Here is a 20599-nt window from a genome sequence, read left to right as displayed (position 1 = left end):
TCTGTCCTGGCCTCCGAGAACGTGGGTGAACAGGTCCTTGTCTGGGGCCCGGCGGGGGGGTGCGGGTTGGGGGCCCCCTTCTTGTCTCATTGGTGTCGCGCCAACGAAAGCACAGGTGCTGCTTGCACTTCCGGCCCTTGAAGGTTCTGCAGACTGTGGTCGGTCGCTTTCTGGACTGCCCTTTATGGCGGGCATTGTGTGTCAGCGATGCGCTGAGGGCCCATCGGGCACGTGTTTTGCTGCTAGTGATGCTCGCGGGTGTCTGTGTGACTCTAGGGCTGGCCAACGGTCCAGACGCGGTGGAGACGGATGGCCTCCGCCACCCATGCATGTCACATGGGAATCGTGGCATTAGCAGAATGGCACACGGGAAACGGAATGGCACTGACGGGGTGGGGCCTGGACGTGTGACTCAGCCTGTCGGTGTGGCATGGTGCGCACACCAGGCCGGGGCCGTCTCCGTGCAGGGTCACGGCCATGCCTTTTTAATGCAGGTTCTGAAGCCTACGCGTCGTCTTCAGGAAGCGCAGAGCAGGCGGCACCTGGGGACGGCGCAGCGTACGTGGAGGTGTCCCTAGACTCCCTGGACCTGCGTGTCAAGGGGACACCGCCCTCGCAAGCAGAAGGTGAGCCTCGCGCTGACGGGGCCGGCACGTCAGTGTCCTGTCAGCCTGCGGCCCCAAGGGGGCCATGCGGCCGTGTGCCTAGCGGCTTCCCCAGACGATGGCATGTGTCTGTCACCGCAGCCTCCAAGCAAGGACGCCCTCTGGGCATGAAGCAGTAGGCGTCTGGGGAGAGATCTGGGCGTGGAGGTCGTGGGTCGGGCACACTCCTGCAGAGCTGCTAGAGAGGCCTCTTCTGCCCTGGCCGCGTCTCAGACACGCACGGGGCGTGCTGCTGAGACGCTGCTGCCCCAGCCTCGCTGTGCTGGGCGGAGACCTGACCTCCTGTCAGAGCCGAGCTGACGGCGCTCAGACGTGTCCTGCAGCGGAATGAAATACGCACTTGGAGCAGGTGCATCTCAGCCCTTGGGGGTCTCGGCCCTGGGCAGGGGGCCTGGGCCAGCCTCCTGGTGCGAGGACTCGTGGGTCATCGCCCACACTTTCCACCAGTCTTTTCTCTTCTTAATCCGTTTTAAGGCTTCGTCAGTGAAACGTAACTAACAGCGTTAGCAGTTTGGGAAAACTATTCAAAGTGTAACGTGGAGGAAATGGGATGCCCCACGGTCACTTGTGTTCCACGTGGGCGTTGTGGCCGTGGGGTGTGGACCACTGCAGGGGTTTGACCAGTCTCTTTTTAAAGCACAGATAAACTGGCTTCTTAGGGTTTGGAGCACCTGAGGAATTTCAGTCACCTTCTTTATTCAGGAAACCTCATCTTTGGCTTAAGACGTAAGTTACAGCTGAGTCAGCAGAGGAAGGACTGGTTTCCTCTCGCACCAGGTGGAGCACAGAGCCCTCTGGGGTGTGACAGGCCCCTCAGCAGTCAGCTCACGCTCTCTGTCCAGGTGCAGTGACAGCTGTGTGCTTAATTTTTCTAGACCTGTTTTTAGATTTGGCTCAAGAAGTTATAGAGTCACATGCAAGCAGGAAGTAGTATTTCGTCTTATCAGGGCACCTTGGCCACTGTGACCCTGGGGTCGAAGGTGAGCAGCCAGAGAGATGGAATGGGATGTCCTGCGTTCAGGGAATCTGTGGCCTGGCACCCCAGACCCCTTATCATTATGGAGATGGAGGGGGATGGCATTCGGGGGCCCCCTGTAAGTTCAGGAGATGGCAGGGCCACTGCCACGTTGTGCGAGTGTGTATGGGACAGACCTGTGCGCCCGAACCCTAACCTGCCTCCCGCTGGCCACGCGGCCGAGGCAGCCGGCCCCTCTGCGGTCTGTCTCTCCCTTGTTTTAAAATCAAGTTGCTGAGTGGGGTCCGCGTGAAGGCCCCTGGTTTTAAATGTGTGGTTCCCATGCGCAGTATCCTCTGTCGGCACGAGGGATGGCGTTGATGCGTGGGGTGTGGGTCACTCTGCTGGGCACTGGCGGCATCACCAGGTAGCCTTGCCGTCCTGCCTCGTTCCTGCACAGGCACCAGGCTCCTGCCGTCAGCCGTGGGCTGACAGTGTCCCGAGTGTCCTCTGGCTCTGACCAACCTCAGATTGCCGACAGGTTAGGGAGGAACACCTAGAGAGAGCCCTCTGACGCAGCGTGGGCTTGCTTTCAGGTGTGGAGACACACGTCGAGTATTCTTAACTAGGAGAGGGACCGTGTGTGGTGGCTGATGCGCCCCATATTCCTGCTTGGGCCATTTCACAAGAGAGCGTGGGACGAGCCTGCCTGTGCGGAACAGTGCACCTTGCAGCGGCGGGCCAGGGCGAGGAGCCTTGCCAGCAGCCGGCCTGGGGTGGGGCGCTGGCTAGCTGCACGCAGACCGGCTGCAGGCCTCTCCCCGCGTCGCCCAGCCTGACACTCCCTGTGAAGTGGGGGTGCCGAGCGCCACCTTCTGCCCCTCGCCCTCCTGACCGAAGGCTCCTCACTGTCTCAGTGAGGGTTTCTCACCCGGCAAGGAACTGAGCGTTTGTTTTTGTGGCTGAAATTCTAGAACCAAGTGAGGGAAACAAGGTGTCCACTTGTAGGGCGTGCTTTTCTGTGTGAAAAACGAAAGGTTTGGGAGTTGCTCACGAGGCGCAGTCTCTCTCGGAACCTCTGTCCTGGCCTCCGAGAACGTGGGTGAACAGGTCCTTGTCTGGGGCCCGGCGGGGGGGTGCGGGTTGGGGGCCCCCTTCCTGTCTCATTGGTGTCGCGCCAACGAAAGCACAGGTGCTGCTTGCACTTCCGGCCCTTGAAGGTTCTGCAGACTGTGGTCGGTCGCTTTCTGGACTGCCCTTTATGGCGGGCATTGTGTGTCAGCGATGCGCTGAGGGCCCATCGGGCACGTGTTTTGCTGCTAGTGATGCTCGCGGGTGTCTGTGTGACTCTAGGGCTGGCCAACGGTCCAGACGCGGTGGAGACGGATGGCCTCCAGGAGGTGCCCCTCTGCAGCTGCCGAATGGAAACCCCGAAGAGCCGCGAGATCACCACCCTGGCCAACAACCAGTGCATGGCCACGGAGAGTGTGGACCACGAGGTAAGCAGTGCCCGCCCGTTCACAGCATCCAGGAGCCAGGCGGCACTCCACGCGGGTGCCAGCCGCTCGGCCTGGGAGCCCTGCAGGCAGACTGCGCCGGCTTGGCAGAGCGGGTGGCAGCCGTGCGGCGAGCGAGGGCGGAAGCCCAGGCCGGCTCAAGCTCTCAGAGAGGCGCGCGCTGCCAGGTCCTGGGTGTGGACGGCCGGTCTGGTCGGTCTCTGCTGGGCTCCTGCTTGCTTTGTCCAAGATTTTTCTCCTTTGCTGTGAATTCAGACGTGGGCAGGTCACAGCAGCAGAATGCAGCCTCAGGCGCTGACGTTACTTGCCACGTGTTCGGTATTTGACACACAGCCTGTCCTCAGACCCTGTTCACCTCTGTGAAGAAGCGTTTTTCACAGCGACAGAGGGCACCTCCCTCCAAACCTGTGCCCGCCCCGCCCTCCTCTTAGCAGTGAGCTGGCGCTTTAGAGCAGGCCCCACTTACCATCGAGTGTCTCAGTATGCGCTGCTCCCACGTGACAGGGACGACAGCGGATTCCTGTTATGTAATGCCTCATTCGTAGTCAGAAGCATTTGTGAAAAACTGTCTTTTTACAGTTTTCCTCCCAAAGTTCCGTGCATTCTATTTGTTGTAGTGTGTCCTGGCTTTTTACCTCTCTTAACCCAAAACAGGCTCCCCGTCCTCTCCACCCGCATGCTGCTGACTTGACCGGGTGGGTGGACAGTGCACTGTCCCAGACCCTGGACGGGCCGATGGGTTGTGTTTGTGCTAAGTCACCCCTATTTCTGGAGCCTGACGAGTGAGTCTGGAGACTTGAGCAGATTTTCATTTCATTTCGATGTCATTTCGGCGAGAGCACTGTGGAGGGCGTCGTGCGCACGCCTGCACCAGCCGCGCCGAGTGGTGTCGCGTTCGTGGGCCACCGCCCGCCCCTCAGCCCCTCTGCCTTTGCCCGATGGTCCGCCACCCTCAGCCACCCCGGCCTGAGCCTGTCATCTCATGAGCAGTTGCAAAGTGGCGATTTTGCAGTTGCGGCTGACTTCTCTGGCCCAGGGGACTCGCCCTCGTCTGCTGGGCTGTTTGGCGCTCCTCAAACGCTCTTCATCCTGGACAGACGGAATAGGTAGCTGCTTCCTGGTCTTTTCTTCGTTTTTCAGAGTAATAAGTCGGTGCTCGGTAACTTGATTTTGTTTCTGATTTTGATTTTCCTCCTTCCCCTCTCTCCAGCATCTTGGGAACTCATGGGCTTTTCTGTATTCAGTGTGTTGTAAACTTTTGTCGTGAATGAAACAGACCCAGAAAGCATACGAGACAGACATTTGTCTTCATGAGTCTGTCCAGGGTGAGCACTGTGGCTGCCCCGGGGCTAGGACGTGGGACGGGCCCCTGCAGTGTCCGCTCCCCGTTTTGGCCACGTAGTCCCCATTTGCAGTGCGGCCCGGCACGCTGCTGCCGCTGCCTTCCGTCCGCGTGCACCCTCCCTCCCCGTCCTCCCTCAGTGTGCCTGTGACAGCGCGGGCCACTGGGCCTCACGCTCAGAGTCTGCGGATGCCCCGGCCGCTCTCCCTGCCCCCCTGCCACGTGGCACGTGTGGGGCCAGGCCCAGCTCGGCCTTTCACAAGCCGCTCGGGGAGGCTAGCCCCGGGCGGCACGTGTCATCCACTGTCTCTCTCTTCCTGATGTTGGCAGCCATTGGCTCTTAATGCCTGTGCCAGTTTGCAGTTTTCCTGTTCACTTGTGAGTGGGGATGGTTTCATAAGGAGACTCGTCTCCTCACGTGCTGTCATTCCCCAGGGCACTTGTCACAGAGGACACACAGGGTGGACGTTTGAGCTCTCTCCGTCTTCCAGTCTTTCAGAAAGTGAACTGTTCTCTGTCACCTGTGAGGCTGACCAGTCCGTCCCGCGAAGCGCTGTTAGTAACATGTGTGCGTAACCGATGTGGGCTTGGCGCTGTGTGCCTGCCGCCGTGATCGTGGATGCGCAGGCCTGCGGGGTCCCCGCTGTTCTCGTGACACTGAGGGTCACATGACTTTGAGTCCCTCTCCGGGCATGGTGTCATTCTGTACGTGTGGAGCCCGGGCAGTTGGTCATTCCACAGTGTGACGGAATCACTCAGAGGGCAGGACACATCCGTGGACACCACTACAACAGCTGTCAAGCTGCACCTGGCGCCCAGACCCCCGTGCAGCCGTCTCGGGAGCGAGCACGGTGGCGGTGGGCGCGTGCCTGTGGGGCGCACCTGGGTCCTGCCCAGCGCAGGAGCCGGCGTGAGGACCCGCCGTGCCGCACAGCAGACGGCAGGGCTTTGCAGACAATAGGGAATCATGCTGCGCGCCTTGTTCAATTTTTTTTGTTTTGGAAAATATCGTTTTCGTTAAAATAGGCTGTGTTACGTTACCATACGATAGGCTTGTTGTTATTTTAGAGTGAATTCGTGCTGGAACCATTTCTAGTTTTCCGGGCGGTGGGCATCAGGAGATGGGCCCAGCTGCGCAAGCTCTTTGGCCCCTCAGCAGCCCCGCGGCTGTGACCGAAGGGCCCGAAGCCAGAGGTTTCGGGCGCCCGCTCCTCTTCGCTTCTCCCGTTCGGCTTTGGCTCACCTCGGCGGCTCTGCCCTGGTGTCCCTGTGCCCTGGACAGGACAGGGCGCAGGCGGGCTACTTGGCTGCTTCCCACAGCCCGCGGGCTCGCCGGGGTTGGGGGGCCTGCGCGCGTCGTCCACGCTTCTCTGCCCCCCCGCCAGCCGTCGTGGTTCTGTGGTGGCCTGTCCGTGGGCCCACGAGCCATTGCCTTGCCTGCCTCCTCCCACCGCCCAGGCACGTGCCATGCTGGTCTCATGGCAAGACGGGGCCTGCTGCCACCCGCTGTCTGCGGCCGTGGTGACCTGGGTTTGCTGTACGTGTCCTCTGTGGGTTTCGGTTTGGTGTCTAGTTGCTCTGTCCGTTTTATGTGGGATTCTGGGAAATTCTGGGGCCACTGCTGTTTCCCCCTATTATTTTTGTTTTTTGATGTTCATCTCATCTCATCTCATCTTTAGCTGGTAGAAATTTTTTGCAAGTCAGAGTCCTTTCTCTTTCTGTTTCCTTTAGTCAGCGTTATCGAGGCACAGTTCACACCGGTGGAAGTCACCTTCTTCCAGTGTAGTGAGGGGTTCTGGCAAATGCATACAGTCCTGTGACCACCAACCCCGCCAGGAGCCTGCTCTTCCAGCTCCTGGTCCATTCCTGAAGGGGGCGTGTCGGCCACCTCCAGTTGGGGGTGTCCCCTCTCACAAACACATCTTCTCAGCGAACCGACTGCTGTTGTCCCTCGGCGTCCCTGTTAAAACTCTGTTCTGAGAGCTCGCGGTCTGATTCCAGTGCCACCCTCTGGCTTTCCTGGGTCGCGTTCGCCCTGTGCGCATTCCCACCCTCCCTTCACGCCTGTCTGCCTTTACCCCTGAGGGGTTTCTTTCGGGAGCCCGTGGTCTGCTTTTGCTTTTACATGCTCTGAAATCTCCTTTTTTATTGGGGCACTTCGGCCGTTCTCACTTAACGTCATCGTTGAGGTAGTCGGAGGGCATTCGGAAGCTTGAACCCAGTGAAGGTTCATGCCGTCTGGTTTTCCTTCATTTTCAGTCTTTCAGATCGAAGTTTTGTACGATCTGCTTTTTATTCCACTATTGGCTTGATTGTTTACATCTTTTTCTGATGTTTTCAGTGGTCGTCCTGGGGTTTACAGTGCATATTTTTAATTGATCACAGCCCACTTTCAGCTGGTGCTATGCCACTGAACGTACAATCTCATAGTAACGTGGCTGCAAATCCTCTCTCCCGTCGTCATACATTTTATTTTTATATACGCTAAACCCCACAGTATGTGGCTCTCGTTATTGCTTTAGATCGTTGTCTTTCAGACTGACGAAACGGTCTTCCGTTCACCTTCGGGCAGACGGGGTGCGAGAGCTGTCTGTGCCCAGGCGCAGGCTTCTCGCCGTGCCCTTCCCTGTGGCACGGGTCCGCTGATGTGGATTCTCTCACTTCTGCTTGTTTGAAAAAGCCCTTGTTTTGCATTCACTTTTGAAAGCTATCGTCATGGATACAGAATTTTTGGCATTTAAAAGATGTCGCCCAGTGTGATTTTCTGTGGTTTCTCCACGAGAGGCGGTGTCACGCGGGTCCTTGCCCCTCTGTGTGTGGCAGCAGGTGTCCTTGGGGGCCCCCGGGGTTTTCCCATGTCCTTGGGCCTGGGGTGGTGGTTCTGCTGTGCTCTTTGGTTTTCTCTTTCGGTGTTTATTTATCCTCACTGGATTCCTCTGAGCTTCTTGGACTTGGATCTGATATCTCATTGGTCCTAGAAAATTCTCGCCAGGTATCTTGACTCTTCAGCCTGTTCCTCCTCCTCTTTGTGGGGACGCCAGCCACGTGCGTGCGGGTGCTTGGGCTCGTAGCCGGTGGGCGCTCTGCTCCTTCTTGTCTTCGTGCTTTAGGTTTAGATTCTGTCTCCTGACCGTTTGCAAATTCAGTGGTTTCGCCGTCTCTGTTGAGCGCGCGTCCGAGTAGCTTTTGTGTCCAGCGTTCCCCTTGCACTCCCCGACACTCCCAGTCCGGGAGCACAGCGTCGGGCCATCTGCGGGTCCGAACTCCTGTGCAGGACCTCTCCATCCCGGTGCTGCCGATATGTGGGACCAAATGGTTCTTCGTAGAGGGGGCCTGGCCTGTTTGCTGGTAGACGCTTAGCAGCATCTTGGCCCCTGCTTGTGACAACCACAATGTCTTGGGTGTTGTCAGATCTCAGGCTGGGCTGCTGTCACCTAAGAATTCCTGGTGTCGTCCGTGCCACCTCATCGCTCTGGCTCTCCCAGTGCCCTCCCCAAGGCAGGCCTTCGACCTCGTTTAACTTTTTCCTCTGGTGCTTCTCTCTCTCTGTTTAATGAATAGCGGTGCTTCCGATGGTCCCGTCTTGACTTTCTGGTCTGTGACTGAGCCGCACAGCCCACTCCTCCCACTGCCCCCACCACCGTCCGCGCCCTGTCCTTATTCTGGTGGAAACAGCGTTTGAGATGCTCCCAGCGTGCTGCGGGCGCCCACCACGAGCAAGCGCTGTGCTGGGTTCTGCTTCCTTTCTCAGCCACTTTGTCTCCCTCCCGTTAGCGATCGCCTCATCTCCCACTGTCTGTTTTTTTTGCACCTGTTACAGACTCGGTCCCAGGCGGGCGGGACCACACGTCCCGTCGGGATCTTCAGACCCATCAGGTCTCCCTCTGGGTCACATAGCTTTTCCGAGTTGGTGCGTAGCCTCCAGTGGCTGCTTCAGAAAGGCTGCTTGGGAGGCAGATGGCCGGCTCTGTTCTCTGTGAACGTCTTGCCTTCTGTAACTGGCGCTCCGGCTGGCAGGGAGCTCTGGGCGGGGTGTGTTGCCCTTTAGCCCCGCGGCTGGCCCTCTCTCTTCTGTTTTCATTGTGTGGCACCTTTGTCCCTCGGTCCCAGGTCCTGTGTGCCGTCTGCTTGTGGGGGCTGCTGGATGTCATCTCAGAGGCGGGGACAGGCGTGCCCTTCAGTTCTCGAGACATACTTCCTTGTTCCACGTTTTTGACTTTTTGCTTTACTTCAAAAAACGTCTCCTGTCTTCAGCATTTCAACGCTCATTTTCTCTCCCTGGTTCCCAGTTCCGAGGGCTCGTCTTCGTTCCCTGGTGTGTCTCCCTTCACAGCCTCCGGGGCCAGTCTCGGAGTTGCCACGAGGCCCGATTCTCCTAGCGTGTTGGCGACAGCGTCTTTCACACGTTCTTCTTTCTCTGCCCCGTCTCTGTTCTCTTCGGAGCTCAGCTGGCCGTGGCTCATTTGCTTTCTCTCTGCCCTCTGTCTCAGGGTCCCCTGTGCCATCGTTTCACTGGAGGGTGTGATCCCTCGAGCAGGATTCAGACAAGGAAGGTAGGGCTCTGGGCAGGTGGCCCACGACCCCGCCCATGAGCTCACTGACCTTGCCTGCATCTGGGGATGTGATGGGGGCTGCATCAGCTGACCAGTCGCTGGGCAGGAAGTGAGTGAGGGTCCTTATCCGAGGCTTGAGGTCGGCTGCTGCCGGGCTGCGCCGCAGTGTGTCTTGAGTGAGTCCGGCCTGTCACTGTGCAGGTAGCCTAAACAGTAGCCCGGGGTTTGGCGTTTGCTCTGGTGGCCCCGACCACTTGTGAGTCCCATGGATTCACTGTGCGCCCCCAATGCTGGCCCGTGACATCCGCCTGTCCAGCCCAGCCTGTCCCTCCCAGACCCCCTCTTGCCCAGGACGTTCTCTTCGATACCCACCTGCTGCTCTGACCCTGTGTGTGTGGCCGCCCCGCCACGCCAAGCATCCCCTTATGGTGGGCATGCGGAGGACGATGCCCTGCCTCCCCTTTGCATGCCGCCTGAGGTGCCTCGACCCCCTGACCCTGGTCTGTCTGGCTCCAGCTGGGCAGGTGCACCAACAGCGTGGTCAAGCACGAGCTCATGCGCCCATCCAGCAGGGCGCCCCTCCTGGTGCTGTGTGAAGACCACCGGGGCCGGATGGTGAAGCACCAGTGCTGTCCTGGCTGCGGCTACTTCTGCACGGCGGTAAGTGCCGGCCCGCCCTGGCAGTGAGCTGCGTGCGCTCGTGGCTGAGTCACGTGCCACGTGCGTCCCAGCACCCTCCTGAGTCAGGCTCCCATGGAAGGCTCTGCTCTGCATCGCTGCCCACAGAGCCTTCTCCCTTGGCCCTGCCTGTGGGCCTCCTAGGGACAGCTGGGACCGGTGAAGCGGGTGCCCTGGCCCCCTCGCCCCCTCCTGCTGCTCGCTGTCAGCCTCGAGTCTGAGCACGCAGCGGCTTCTGTCCCAGGAGGGGCCTGCTCTGCCTCTTGACACCTCCTTCCTGTTTCTTTTTGGGCCACTTCCTTCAGTGCCCTGGTGCCCTTCCCCGGAGCCTATCGTTCCCCATGCCACAGCCGAAGCTCCTCCCACTGGGGCCACTTGCTGCCACGCCTGTGCTCCTCTCCCTGGCGACACCCCCTCGTCCTCCTGCCGGAGAGGAGGGCAGCAGCTTCTCTGCGGGCTTCTGGCTTATCCTGCTCAAGGCTCATGCCTTGGTCCCCTGAGGTCACCGGGTCCGCGGAAACGCCACGGTGCAGTGGGGAGCTGGGCTCGCGGGCGCTGTCGATGGCGCCCTCCTCTGGGCGCACTGTCCACACCACCCGTTTTCTGGCCTGTCCCCGGGTTAGGACAGCGGCCAGCGGGTCTGGCCTCCTGGGCGCAGCGTGTGGGCACGCTGACGTGGGGTGCCGTGGGCGGGCCTGCTGCTGACCGTGCGCACGCCAGACACGGGTCCCCTCCCCCACGACCGCCCGCTCACGTGCAGTCAGCAGCAGTCTGCTTGCTTCTCTGCGCCTGAGCCCCAGTTTTGCGGAAAGGAACCCCGTCTCCCACGTGCAGGGCAACTTCATGGAGTGTCAGCCCGAGAGCGGCATCTCCCACCGCTTCCACAGAGACTGTGCCTCTCGAGTCAACAACGCCAGCTACTGTCCCCACTGTGGGGAGGAGGCCTCCAAGGCCAAAGAGGTGACGATCGCAAAAGCAGACACGACCTCCACCGTGACCCTGGGCCCCGGGCTGGAGAAGAGCTGCACTCTGGAGGGCAGGGCCGACACCACCACGGGCAGGTACGCGTCCAGCTCGCCGGCACGCGCTGCGCCTGCCGTTGGTCTAATGCAGCTGCTTCCGCTCCCGTCCGGAGGTCTGCCAGGTGGTTCCCACGCACGTGGGCCCCGACGTCACCACACTGAGATGCGCTTACTCACCGCCATGGGCACAGGCCTTTTCCTGTTGGCTTGCTTAGATTCATTCGCCTATTTCCGAACCAGCATCACTGTCCTAAGTGATGTGACGTTACGGTATTTCCTGTCAGTAGCATAACGGTCCCACAGGAATCTAAAAAGAGGGCGTTCATGAGGGAAGCACGTGCTGTCCTTCCTAAAAGAATTGGGTAGAAACAGCTGGAAAACTCGCAGAGGCGAAAGGAGTCGGTAAGAGAATCTGATGAGACAGGGGCGCTGGAGGTTGGTAGCCGCGTTCCCTACCAGCAGTGTCCAGCTAGAAAGTAAAACGATGAAAGACAGCCTTTCAGAGCAGCAGCAGAACCCATCAGCTCCCCCGGGGAAGAGCACTTCATGAACGTCACCCTGACGGAAGGGAAGCCAGCCGTAAACTTCTCCGAAGGTCAATAAGAGACTTAAGTTACAGACATGTCAAAAATGAGTGTTGCAAGGGAGTTGGTGCCTTCGTGTTATTCTGTACTAAACCTCTAGCTGTCAGGCAGGTGCGATTCGAAACGGCATTGCAGTGGCGTCCCTCTGCGGGGGCCGCCCCGAAGCTCACCGCCAGGGCAGGCGTGCGGCCCAACGTGCCTCGTGAGCGGGGCAGGTGTGCCCGTGGACCTCGGGACCCGCAGGCAGCGAGCGTGGCAGGGCGCGGGAACTGTGTCCGCCTGTTGGTGGCCCCTCCGCGGGGCGGCTCGGGCTCTGAGCGGGGCACCCCCCCTGTGCCTCCCCCTTGCAGTGCTGCTGGAGCCCCGCTCTCAGAGGACGACAAGCCACAGAGCTCGGTCCCCGCAGCCGCCGAGAGCTTCGACCCCACGGGGCCGGCCGGGCTGGCAAGGCCGGGACCCGGGAAGGAGACCTTGGAAAGCGCTCTCATCGCCCTGGACTCGGAAAAGTAAGGCTGGCTGCGCCCCGCCCAGTGGCCCCCTCATGCCAGCGTCCCCTCCCAGACTTCTCTCCCCAGCGTTCTGTGTACTTGCATCAGTCGGCCACAGGGTTTTTGCACTGCTCAGTCGTTGGCACCCATCAGGGTCGTGGGCGTTCCCAGGAGGTCGTGCGGTATGCTTCATCTTTTGCATCAGGACAGTGCCCACAGTTTTACACCGTTTCAGGAAGTTTCTGTCCGTGATGCTAGGACTAGGAGCGAGGATAGTCTTGGTGCGGGTTTCACAAACCCCTTTCCTGGAGGCTACCGACCCGTGGTCTTGACCTCAGGGTTACAGAGGCCTTGACCTCAGGACTGCAGAGGTGACGCCCTGTGGCCGATTCCCCATCTGAGAAATGAAGGGTTGGCCTGGGCGGCCCCTCAGGCTCACCTGCCAGCTCCCAAGTACTGCGGCCGACTTCTGGCCCTGCAGGAGGCTGCAGTGTCTGTGAGCGGGCAGGTGTCCTTTCCCTGGGGACACCGTGGGCCCTCCTCAGGGAAGCAGAGCAAGCCAGCTGAACAGGGCCTCGGGTCAAGCGTGCAGGTGTCACCTCACTCTCTTGCCTCGTGGAACGTTCCCACATCAGGACACGTCCTCGAGTCCCCCACAGCTCCCCTGTCAGTCTCTAGCCTCCCTTCTGGCCCTGTTCTTATGGCAGCTGTTCTGTCCCCACTGTGCTTTCCCCCAGGCTGCAGTCCTGAGGGGGGTGGGTGTGCCTGGCTGTGACCGTGTTGTTCCACTGCCAGCCACCCCCCTGGCCTCTGGCTGGTGCTGTGGACTCCTGGTGGTCACGGATGAGGTTTAGAGCAGGAGTCCTGTCACCATGGGCAAGGTTTTCGGGGTTCTGGGGGGACAGTGACCAGGAAAGAGTGAGGTCAGTGCAGTGAACCATGGTTCCGGTGTCAGGTCAGCTTTGGTGTGTAGGGACGTGGCCGGGGCGTTGCTTGCAACAGGGCTCAGGAGCCGAAACAGCTTCGGCACGCAGTCGCGTTCAGGTTCTCGAGCCCCGTACCTGGGACCGTCGGCAGGGCCGAGGCCTCCCTGCGTTCGGCCACAGAGACGCGCTTGCCTTGCACCCTGGGACACGGAGGCCTCCGGGTGAAGGCCTTAGGCCCGGTCAAAGAAGACACTTGCTGTTTTTGTCATTTTTGCTGTGAGGCACCTTGAGCCTGGGGGATTTGGGGTCTGGGCTGGGAGGAATCGGGAGGCGGACGTACGCTGTGCACACTTGGTGGTGGGCGGGGCTGGCAGTCGCCGTGTCCTGTGCTTTCCCCACAGACCCAAGAAGCTGCGCTTCCACCCGAAGCAGCTGTACTTCTCGGCCAGGCAAGGGGAGCTGCAGAAAGTGCTTCTCATGCTGGGTGAGTGCCCGCCCTCCTCCTCCTCCTCTTGGTGCTCTGTCCCCCTCCCTCCCGTCTTTGATCCCACCATGGTGTCCGTGCTCAGTTACCCGCAGTAACAGGAACATTCTTTCTGAATTCCTCGTTTTCCTAAGGAATCAGATATTTGGTTATTAGATTAAGAAGCGCAGGTACGGCAGGAGCCGCAGTGAGCTGGCCCTGTGCCTCGAAGGCTGCCGAGCGTGGGGTGAGACGCTCTCACTCAGCTTGGAGCCCTCACTAGCCCTTGATCCCACAGTTCGTTCTCTCTCTCTCTCTCTCTCTCTCTCTCTCTCTCTCTCTCTCTCTCTCTCTCACACACACACACACACACACACACACACACACACACACACACCCCGCCCCCGTCCAAGTGGGTTTCTAATGTCCCGAAGCGAACTCGCCACACCCTTCCCTGCTTGGCCACAAGCTACAGGACAGTGATTTGATTCTGAGCTCACACTTTGGCTTGATTCCTCTGGGTCGAAAACGGTGATGAACCCCTCCCTCTACCCGTGTGACAGCAAATCAAGAACGAAGTTTAACAGTTCACTCTAAAAAATGTTTTATTTAGAGGTGACCAAATGGCGATTTAAATCACTTGCCCTTGGACTCGGTGCGGTGGCCTCTCTGCTCTGTGGTGGGTCCCCTGGCTAAGGGTCTGCATCAGGCCGCACTTTTCCCTCTGGCCGCGCCCTCTGCGCCTCCTCCCCCTCCCCCACGGAGCGTCCGTCCTTGAATGTGGTCTGCTGGGCCCCGGGGGTGCAACAATCTGGACCCCAAGAAAACAGCCCCAGAGAGATCACTGGAGCCTAAGTTAGCCGAAAGGGGGAGAGTTCTTGTCGGTGACTTCCAGCAGCTCACATGGAGCTAGTGGGAGGCCCCTCTCCTGCCTGCCTCGTCCGCCCGGCCGGGAGGTATGGGGTGACGGCCTTCAGGCTCCACGGCTGCTGGTTCACGTCGGGTTGCCGGCCTTCACCGTCCTGTGTGGTGGGAATCAGTGGCTGGCTCTGGAATAATCGCTGAAACCTGTTCATCCACAGTTGACGGAATCGACCCCAACTTCAAGATGGAGCACCAGAACAAGCGCTCCCCACTGCACGCCGCGGCAGAGGCCGGCCACGTGGACATCTGCCACATGCTGATCCAGGTCGGACAGCGGTCCCCCGCGCCTCCGCCCCTCGGCCCCACTTAACTTCTGCGCCCGAGTCGTGCTGGGCCCAGCGGCCGGCAGAGACTCGGTGTTTGTGTCCTGGCCCGCGGCCCCTGGCAGGCCGCCCCGCACCTTGGGGTCCCCTGGCACCCGCACTGACGTCGCAAACAGCATGCTGCCCCCGCAGCTGTCTCGTCCGTTTGGGTTTGGTTTCGTTTTACTTTTGGTGTTTGAGGTTTCTGGCCGATGCCCTTGTAGAGGGGAAGCATACGCCGCCCTCCCCCCCTTCCCCGTTGGAGCGTCTCGCCGTCCTGTCCCCTCAGACGTGCACGCGTGTCGCGTGGCCACGCGTCTGCGGCGGTGCGGAGATTGTCGCGTGTCCCTTGGCTGTCGTCTCTGCCCTCCTGCTCATTTGTGCCCCACCCTCTGAGCAGAGTGTGACACGTGTCCCGTGTCATCTGGAAAGCACCTGTCACGTGCCCTCAGCGCCGTCGCTCGGGGACATCCCTTCCTGGCCCCGGGTCGGGTCCCCTGCTCCTGGAGCCGCGTTTTCAGCGCAGCCCCTTTCTGGCGCTTCGGGAAATTGCCCCCCCTCACCCTTGGCCTGGAGTTCGAACGGTGGGCCCTGTGTCTCGGCCCCTCCCCTGCAGCCCCTGCCGCGAAGGCTGCGGTCCGCCTGCCCGTCACGTGCCCGCGCGTCCTCCCGCGCCGCGGCGTTTCCGTGTGGCTGCCTCAGCGCTGTCCTGTCCGGCGTCCCTTTCTCGTAGCTCTTGCTCCCCTCTCGTCCCTCTGACCGCCCTGCTCACAGTTGTTTTGGAGGTTCAGGTGGCTGGTGGTTTTGGTCTTTTTTACCGAAAGGTTTTCTTGCAGTGCGTGGTGGTAGCTGTTTGTTCAAACACAGGTGAAGTCCTGAGTGCTGACGGGAGGGTCTCGGTCGGGGAACGTGCGCGCAGCCTGTTCCGTTGACGGAGCCGCGCTGGCCTGCTCCCCGGTCCGCAGTTTGCAGTCACCGCTGCCGTCTTGTCACCTTCTGCTCAGAATACTTTCCTGGCCTCTCTTCCCACTCACGCGGCTGGGAGCAGCAGCCATGTACCGAGCGGGTCGCTGCTGTGTCGGCTCTGGAACCCGCTGTGGCCTTTGCGTTGTGCTGTGGATTTCTAGTGCCCCAAAGTGTACGTGTCACGTCCTTCCCAGCTTCGTCGCCGGCTGCAGAGCCCCTGTTTTGGACGTAGCTGTTTAAATAGCACACAGTGGGATTTTCAAATTACCAGTCTCGTGCTCTTGGTATTTAACAGGCGCGAGTAGCCTGGTTAATGCTACTGTGATTTCTGATGACGCTTTTTCTGATGCCTTTAGTTTTTTTTTAGTTCTCACTTTCCTATGGGTGTTCATTTTTGTCCATTTTTTTTATTTGCTTGGAAGTTACATGCTTTTCTTCCTTGTCCCCAGTGGTCGCACAGGCCGTGTTATTACTTATTCGTGACCCTGACAGGGTTATTCAGGGGGGTCTTGGAGGCCGAGGGAGGGAAGATGACTCGGTGAGAAGTCCGAGCGTGAGGCCCGCAGGTAAGGTTCCGGGGAGAGCAGATGGTGCTCAGATTGGTCGCACAAACGTTAGTTCTCGGTGGTGACGGTGCAGAGTGGCCGGTGCTCTGAGGGCTGGGGATGCCAGCCAGCGGGCCAAGGGTGTGGAGGTGGCCTGTGGTCTCGCCGAGGTGGGCCCGGAGGCCCCATGCTGTGGAGTTGTCGCAGGACCCGGAGCGAGACGGGAGAGGACCTCAAGGGGCGCCCCGAGGGCCGTGTGCTGGAAGGCGTGGGAGCGGGGTCGGGGCGGTGGCGGGCCACGCCTCAAGCTTAGGAATGGTGTCCCTGGGTTTGGGGTTCCGGTCACCGATGCTTGTAGGGAACGTTCTACCGTCTTCTACTTTCGTCTTCCTTTCGAGAGGTTACTTTGTCACTCCTTTGAAAAGACTTGTTTACTTTGTGGTCTCTTTTCTACATTAAAGTGTGTGCGTGCGTGTCACACGTAAAGTCCTTGAAAGGGAAACGTCCTGGTTCATGATTGTGACGGGAACCTGTCTGCCTGCCAGGTCGGGACACACAGTGCTGCACGTTCCCCAGAAACACTGTGTGCTCCCTCCCCCGGAGGCAGCGCCTCGGCAAGCGCCATTGTGACGGTCACGTCGCTGCGCGTCTCGGGCTTTTACCGCTGTGTGAGCACCCTCAGACAGAGTGGCTCAGCTTCGTGTGCCTGCAAACATCATGCCAGTCGAGTCATACACCGACTTCCTTTGCGTCTGCCCTCGTCCAGTCAGCAGCACACACCCAGTGGCTGCCAGCTCCAGGGAAGCCACATGTGGCCCGCGGCCCGATGCTGATGTCCCTTTCCTGCTGCTGCTGCCGCCACCCACGGGCTGTGCCGCGTCAGAGGCTGCCATGGCGAAGGCGTGAAGGGGATGCGGGCGCTCCGTGTTCTGTTTTGCATCTTCTCTTGAGTCTTAAACTATTGAAAAATGAAGTGTTAGAGATTTAGAGAAAAGAACAGCCTTTACACAGAGACATCTTTCGTGGCCGTCCACACTGGTGTCTGCCCGTGCCTGGCACTTCTCACGTGGCTTCTCAGCCTGTCATTTAACTTGGTGACCCAGGCTCGAGCTCCCTGAGCATGAGGGCCCGTGGCTGTATTCTTGGAGCCAGAGCAGCTTTTCTGGGGTTCCGCAGGAGGAAGGGTGGGCTCGTTTCTAGTCTGCCCTGGGCCCAGGGCCGTCATTTCTTGGAAGCTGGGCTTTTACCTCATGTGCCCCGAGGCAGCGCCTAGAACGACCCGTCAGTGGTGTCACCTCATCTTCTGTTTTGCTGGGGTGGTGAGTGCTCGGTCCCTGGGCAGCAGCTCCTCTGAAGAGCGTTTGCTGCCCTCTGTCCTGCTGGGCATCCTCTGGCTCCAAGGAGGCCGGCTCTGCTGTCATCTGGGCCCTGCGCCCGGGGTCTGACACTGGACAGGGAGGTGCACCCTGGCAGTGTGGCCGCATTTCCCGTACTCAGGGCCGCACTAAGCTGCCACAGCCCAGCCTGGCCTCCATCCTGTTGGACCCAGGGACAGGCCTGTGTCTGCATCCTGTGCTTCTATCAACTCCGGAATGCCATCCCATCCTGTCCCGTCCTGTCCCGTCCCGTCCCGTGCCGTCCGTGCTGGTGTCCCTGTGGTGGCAGCGTCTCATTGTCCCGCAGTGCCTGCCAGCCCCTTGGCTCTCATTTCGGATAGACGCGCAGCCTGGGGGGCTTGGGGAGACAGAACATACTCACGCTGCTGGCCCGAGGGCCCGCCGTGGACTGTACGCCTCGCTCCGGTGCCCACGCACGGAGGGTCTGGGTGACGCGTGTGGCCTGGGGCCCACGTCAGGTCTGCGCTGCTGGGTTGGCGCCCCGCCCCACCCTCCGCCCCATCGCCCCTGTCTCAAGGTCCTCAGAGGCTCTGGCTACCTCTTGGCCTCGCCTTCTCTTTCCTGGTGACGTTTCCTTTCCTCTGGGCTGAGTTTTCTGGTCCCAGTCGTGGCTCGGCTGCATGTCCCTGTGAGGGGCCCCCGGGGTTCTGCGTGCCACGGGGCACCTGCTAGCTCGGCTCACCGACCAGCACACCGAGGGCTGGTCAGGGTCCCCTCAGCAGCTGAGACCCAGGCCCCACATCCCAGGGACGGTCTGGTGCTCTGGCCCGTTTGGAGCTCCCTGCGGCCGCTCTCACCTCTGGGCCCTTTGTCCTCTGATTGTGACTTTGGGGGGTCAAAGAGAGTGTCGCCGAGTGTGCGCGCCCGGTGTGCGGGCAGTGCCTGGCTGTCCCCTGCAGAGGGTGTACCTGATCCGTGCCGCCCGGCCTTGGTCGTGCCGTGTGGAGCCCCCTCTGCCGTCGCCAGTGTGCTGTGTGTGTCGAGTTCTTCAAACTGTGCTGCCGGGTGCTCTGGCTCGACTCTGACTTTGGCTGTGAGTGTTTGTGTCCCGTGCTCCCATTTTCCACCTCCGTGCTCTGGCTTCTGACCTCTGAGCCCAGCTGTGGGACAGTGGCTCTGCCCTTGCCCGTTGTGGGGTGCGACTCCGAACAGAGCTGCAAGTCCCCACGGAACTCTGTGGCACGTCTGGGTCCCCAGTTTCCACGGCGCCGTGCCGGGTCTACGTGAAAACGTTTCACGTGTGCCGGTTACGTTTTAGTTGCTAACAGTGAAAATAACACTTTCTAGCCTTTTCCATAGTAAGTGTTTATTTTTAAAACTAAATATCAGCTCTTTGTACTTCAGGCTAAGAAGTTAGACAGTTTTTCCCATGGGTCCAGGGTTTCGATTGCAAACCGCTGGGCTGCGTTTAGCGCGCGGCGTGTCTCCAAGCCATGGCTCCCTAAGCCTCGCACAGACGGGACCTGCCCTGCACACACCTGCACCTAGTGCGTGGGGCTTCAACTGCGCACGCTCCTGGAAAATTAAAAGCTGCTCCAAAATACATTCCACTGGAAGTTATTTAGTTAGTTAGTTTTGGCAAGCATTAAACAGAGGAGAAAGAGGCTGCTGAGGCCACTGAGCCCACCACTGTGCCTGGCCTGGCTGGGGGCCTCCTGTGTACCCCTTCCTCACCTACCTTCTCCTTTTTGAAGGAGGTGGCACTAATATGTTCAGAGCATTTCCCATCACATCGGTTAGAAACGACAGTGCTCTTTCTGAACTGAAGGTCTGGAGGCGATGGGATGATGATGTCTTCGAATTCGGTTTTGGAAAAGTCAGACGCGGGTTCAGTAGGCGATGGTGACGTAGCCCGTGGGAGCTTTCCGTTTCAGGGGTCTGATGCCCGTGAGTCGTCCCCCTTAGCAGGTGGTGGCTGCGGTAGCAACTCCACACACACCTCGATGCCCTTGTTTCACCAGGCGGGAGCCAACATCGACAGCTGCTCCGAGGACCAGCGGACCCCGCTGATGGAGGCTGCTGAGAACAACCACCTGGACGCGGTGAGGTACCTCATCAAGGCCGGGGCCCTCGTGGACCCTAAGGTACGCACGCCGGTCGGCCAGGGCCTGTGGTGTAGAGCGCGTTCCCAGACACGGGCTGGGCAGCGCCAGTGTCGTCCCTGTAGCCGCCTGCTCGGTCCTCTAAGAGCCTTTAGTTCACCTTGCAAGTCACCGGGGCATCTGCAGGCAATGCTGGTGGCCGCCGACCCTGGTGGACCGGGCGGCGGCTAGTGAGGGCTCCGCTGGGCCGAGGTCGGTAGCAGCCCCCTTTGACACACTTCCCGCTTCTCTGTTCTGCCTGGTCCAGTTAGGCACAAAAGAGAGGTCAAAAGCGTCCAAATTGGGAAGAAACAAAACGGTCTCTGATCACAGATGACGTGATCTTCAATGTAGAAAACCCTAAAGAATCCGCAAAATGATTGTCAGAACTAGTTAAGGACATTCAGGAAAATTGGGAGATACACAAGGGGTACAGAAAAATCAGGTGTGTTTATTTATACTTGGTGAACTGTTCAAAAAGGAAGTTAAGAACATAATTCCATTTACAACAGCATCAAAAACCGTAAGATATTTAGGAGTAAACTTAACCAGGGAGGTGAAACACACTGAAAACCACAAACGCCGCTGACAGGAATTAAAGACGCAGATAAGTGGAAACACCCCGTGATCGCGGACTGGAAGACACAGTACCGTGAAGACGTCAGCCACCAGTGCCGTCCCCGTCAAAACCCCGGTGTCGTTTTTTCAGGTGTAGAAAAGCACACCCTAAAATCCATACGGGTCTCGGGGGACCCTGAACAGCAGGAACAATCTTGGAGAAGAACAAAGCTGGAGGACCCGGACTTCCTGATTTGAAAACTAACTGTAAGGCTACAGTCACCAAACAGTGTGGTGCTGGCAGAGGGCAGACAGAGGCCGTGGAATGGAACCGTGAGCCAGAGTCAACCCTCACGCGTGTCACATGATCTTCAACAGAGGTGCCAAGACCACTCGATGGAGGAAGGGGGTGTCTTTCAGCAAATGGTACTGGGGCAACTGGACAGCCACTCGCAAAAGAATGAAGTTGGGCCCATACCATACGCTGTGTTCGAAAATTAACTCACACTGGATCGAAGACCTGAACTTAAGAGGTAAAACCGTAAAACTCTTAGAAGAAAACAGAACAATTTTCCTGACAGCGAATTTAGCAATGATTTCTTTGATATGACCGTAAAAGTACAGATAAAAAAT

The 20599-nt window shown here is 59.3% G+C and overlaps 1 protein-coding gene across 10 annotated transcripts in view; it reads left to right on the top strand.

Annotated features, from left to right (window-relative positions):
• EHMT1 (euchromatic histone lysine methyltransferase 1) overlaps positions 1–20599 on the top strand; it is a 111355-nt gene that overhangs the window by 72134 nt on the left and 18622 nt on the right. For 8 of the 10 annotated variants that reach the window (XM_011369872.2, XM_011369869.2, XM_023536498.1 and 5 more), the window contains 7 exons: positions 2974–3119; positions 9549–9692; positions 10545–10771; positions 11667–11822; positions 13132–13214; positions 14276–14382; positions 19289–19411. In XM_011369872.2, the coding sequence (XP_011368174.1) occupies positions 2974–3119; positions 9549–9692; positions 10545–10771; positions 11667–11822; positions 13132–13214; positions 14276–14382; positions 19289–19411 (986 nt within the window). Of the gene's footprint in view, positions 1–2973; positions 3120–9548; positions 9693–10544; positions 10772–11666; positions 11823–13131; positions 13215–14275; positions 14383–16703; positions 16779–19288; positions 19412–20117; positions 20545–20599 lie in introns of those variants that run through there. The other 2 variants (XM_023536501.1, XM_023536502.1) reach the window with 2 other exon arrangements.

Source organism: Pteropus vampyrus, unplaced genomic scaffold (assembly GCF_000151845.1).
Source record: "Pteropus vampyrus isolate Shadow unplaced genomic scaffold, Pvam_2.0 Scaffold157, whole genome shotgun sequence".
Classification (NCBI taxonomy): Eukaryota; Metazoa; Chordata; class Mammalia; order Chiroptera; family Pteropodidae; genus Pteropus; species Pteropus vampyrus.
Note: the sequence above shows the minus strand (reverse complement) of the source record. Positions and strands in the feature narration are given on the sequence as shown.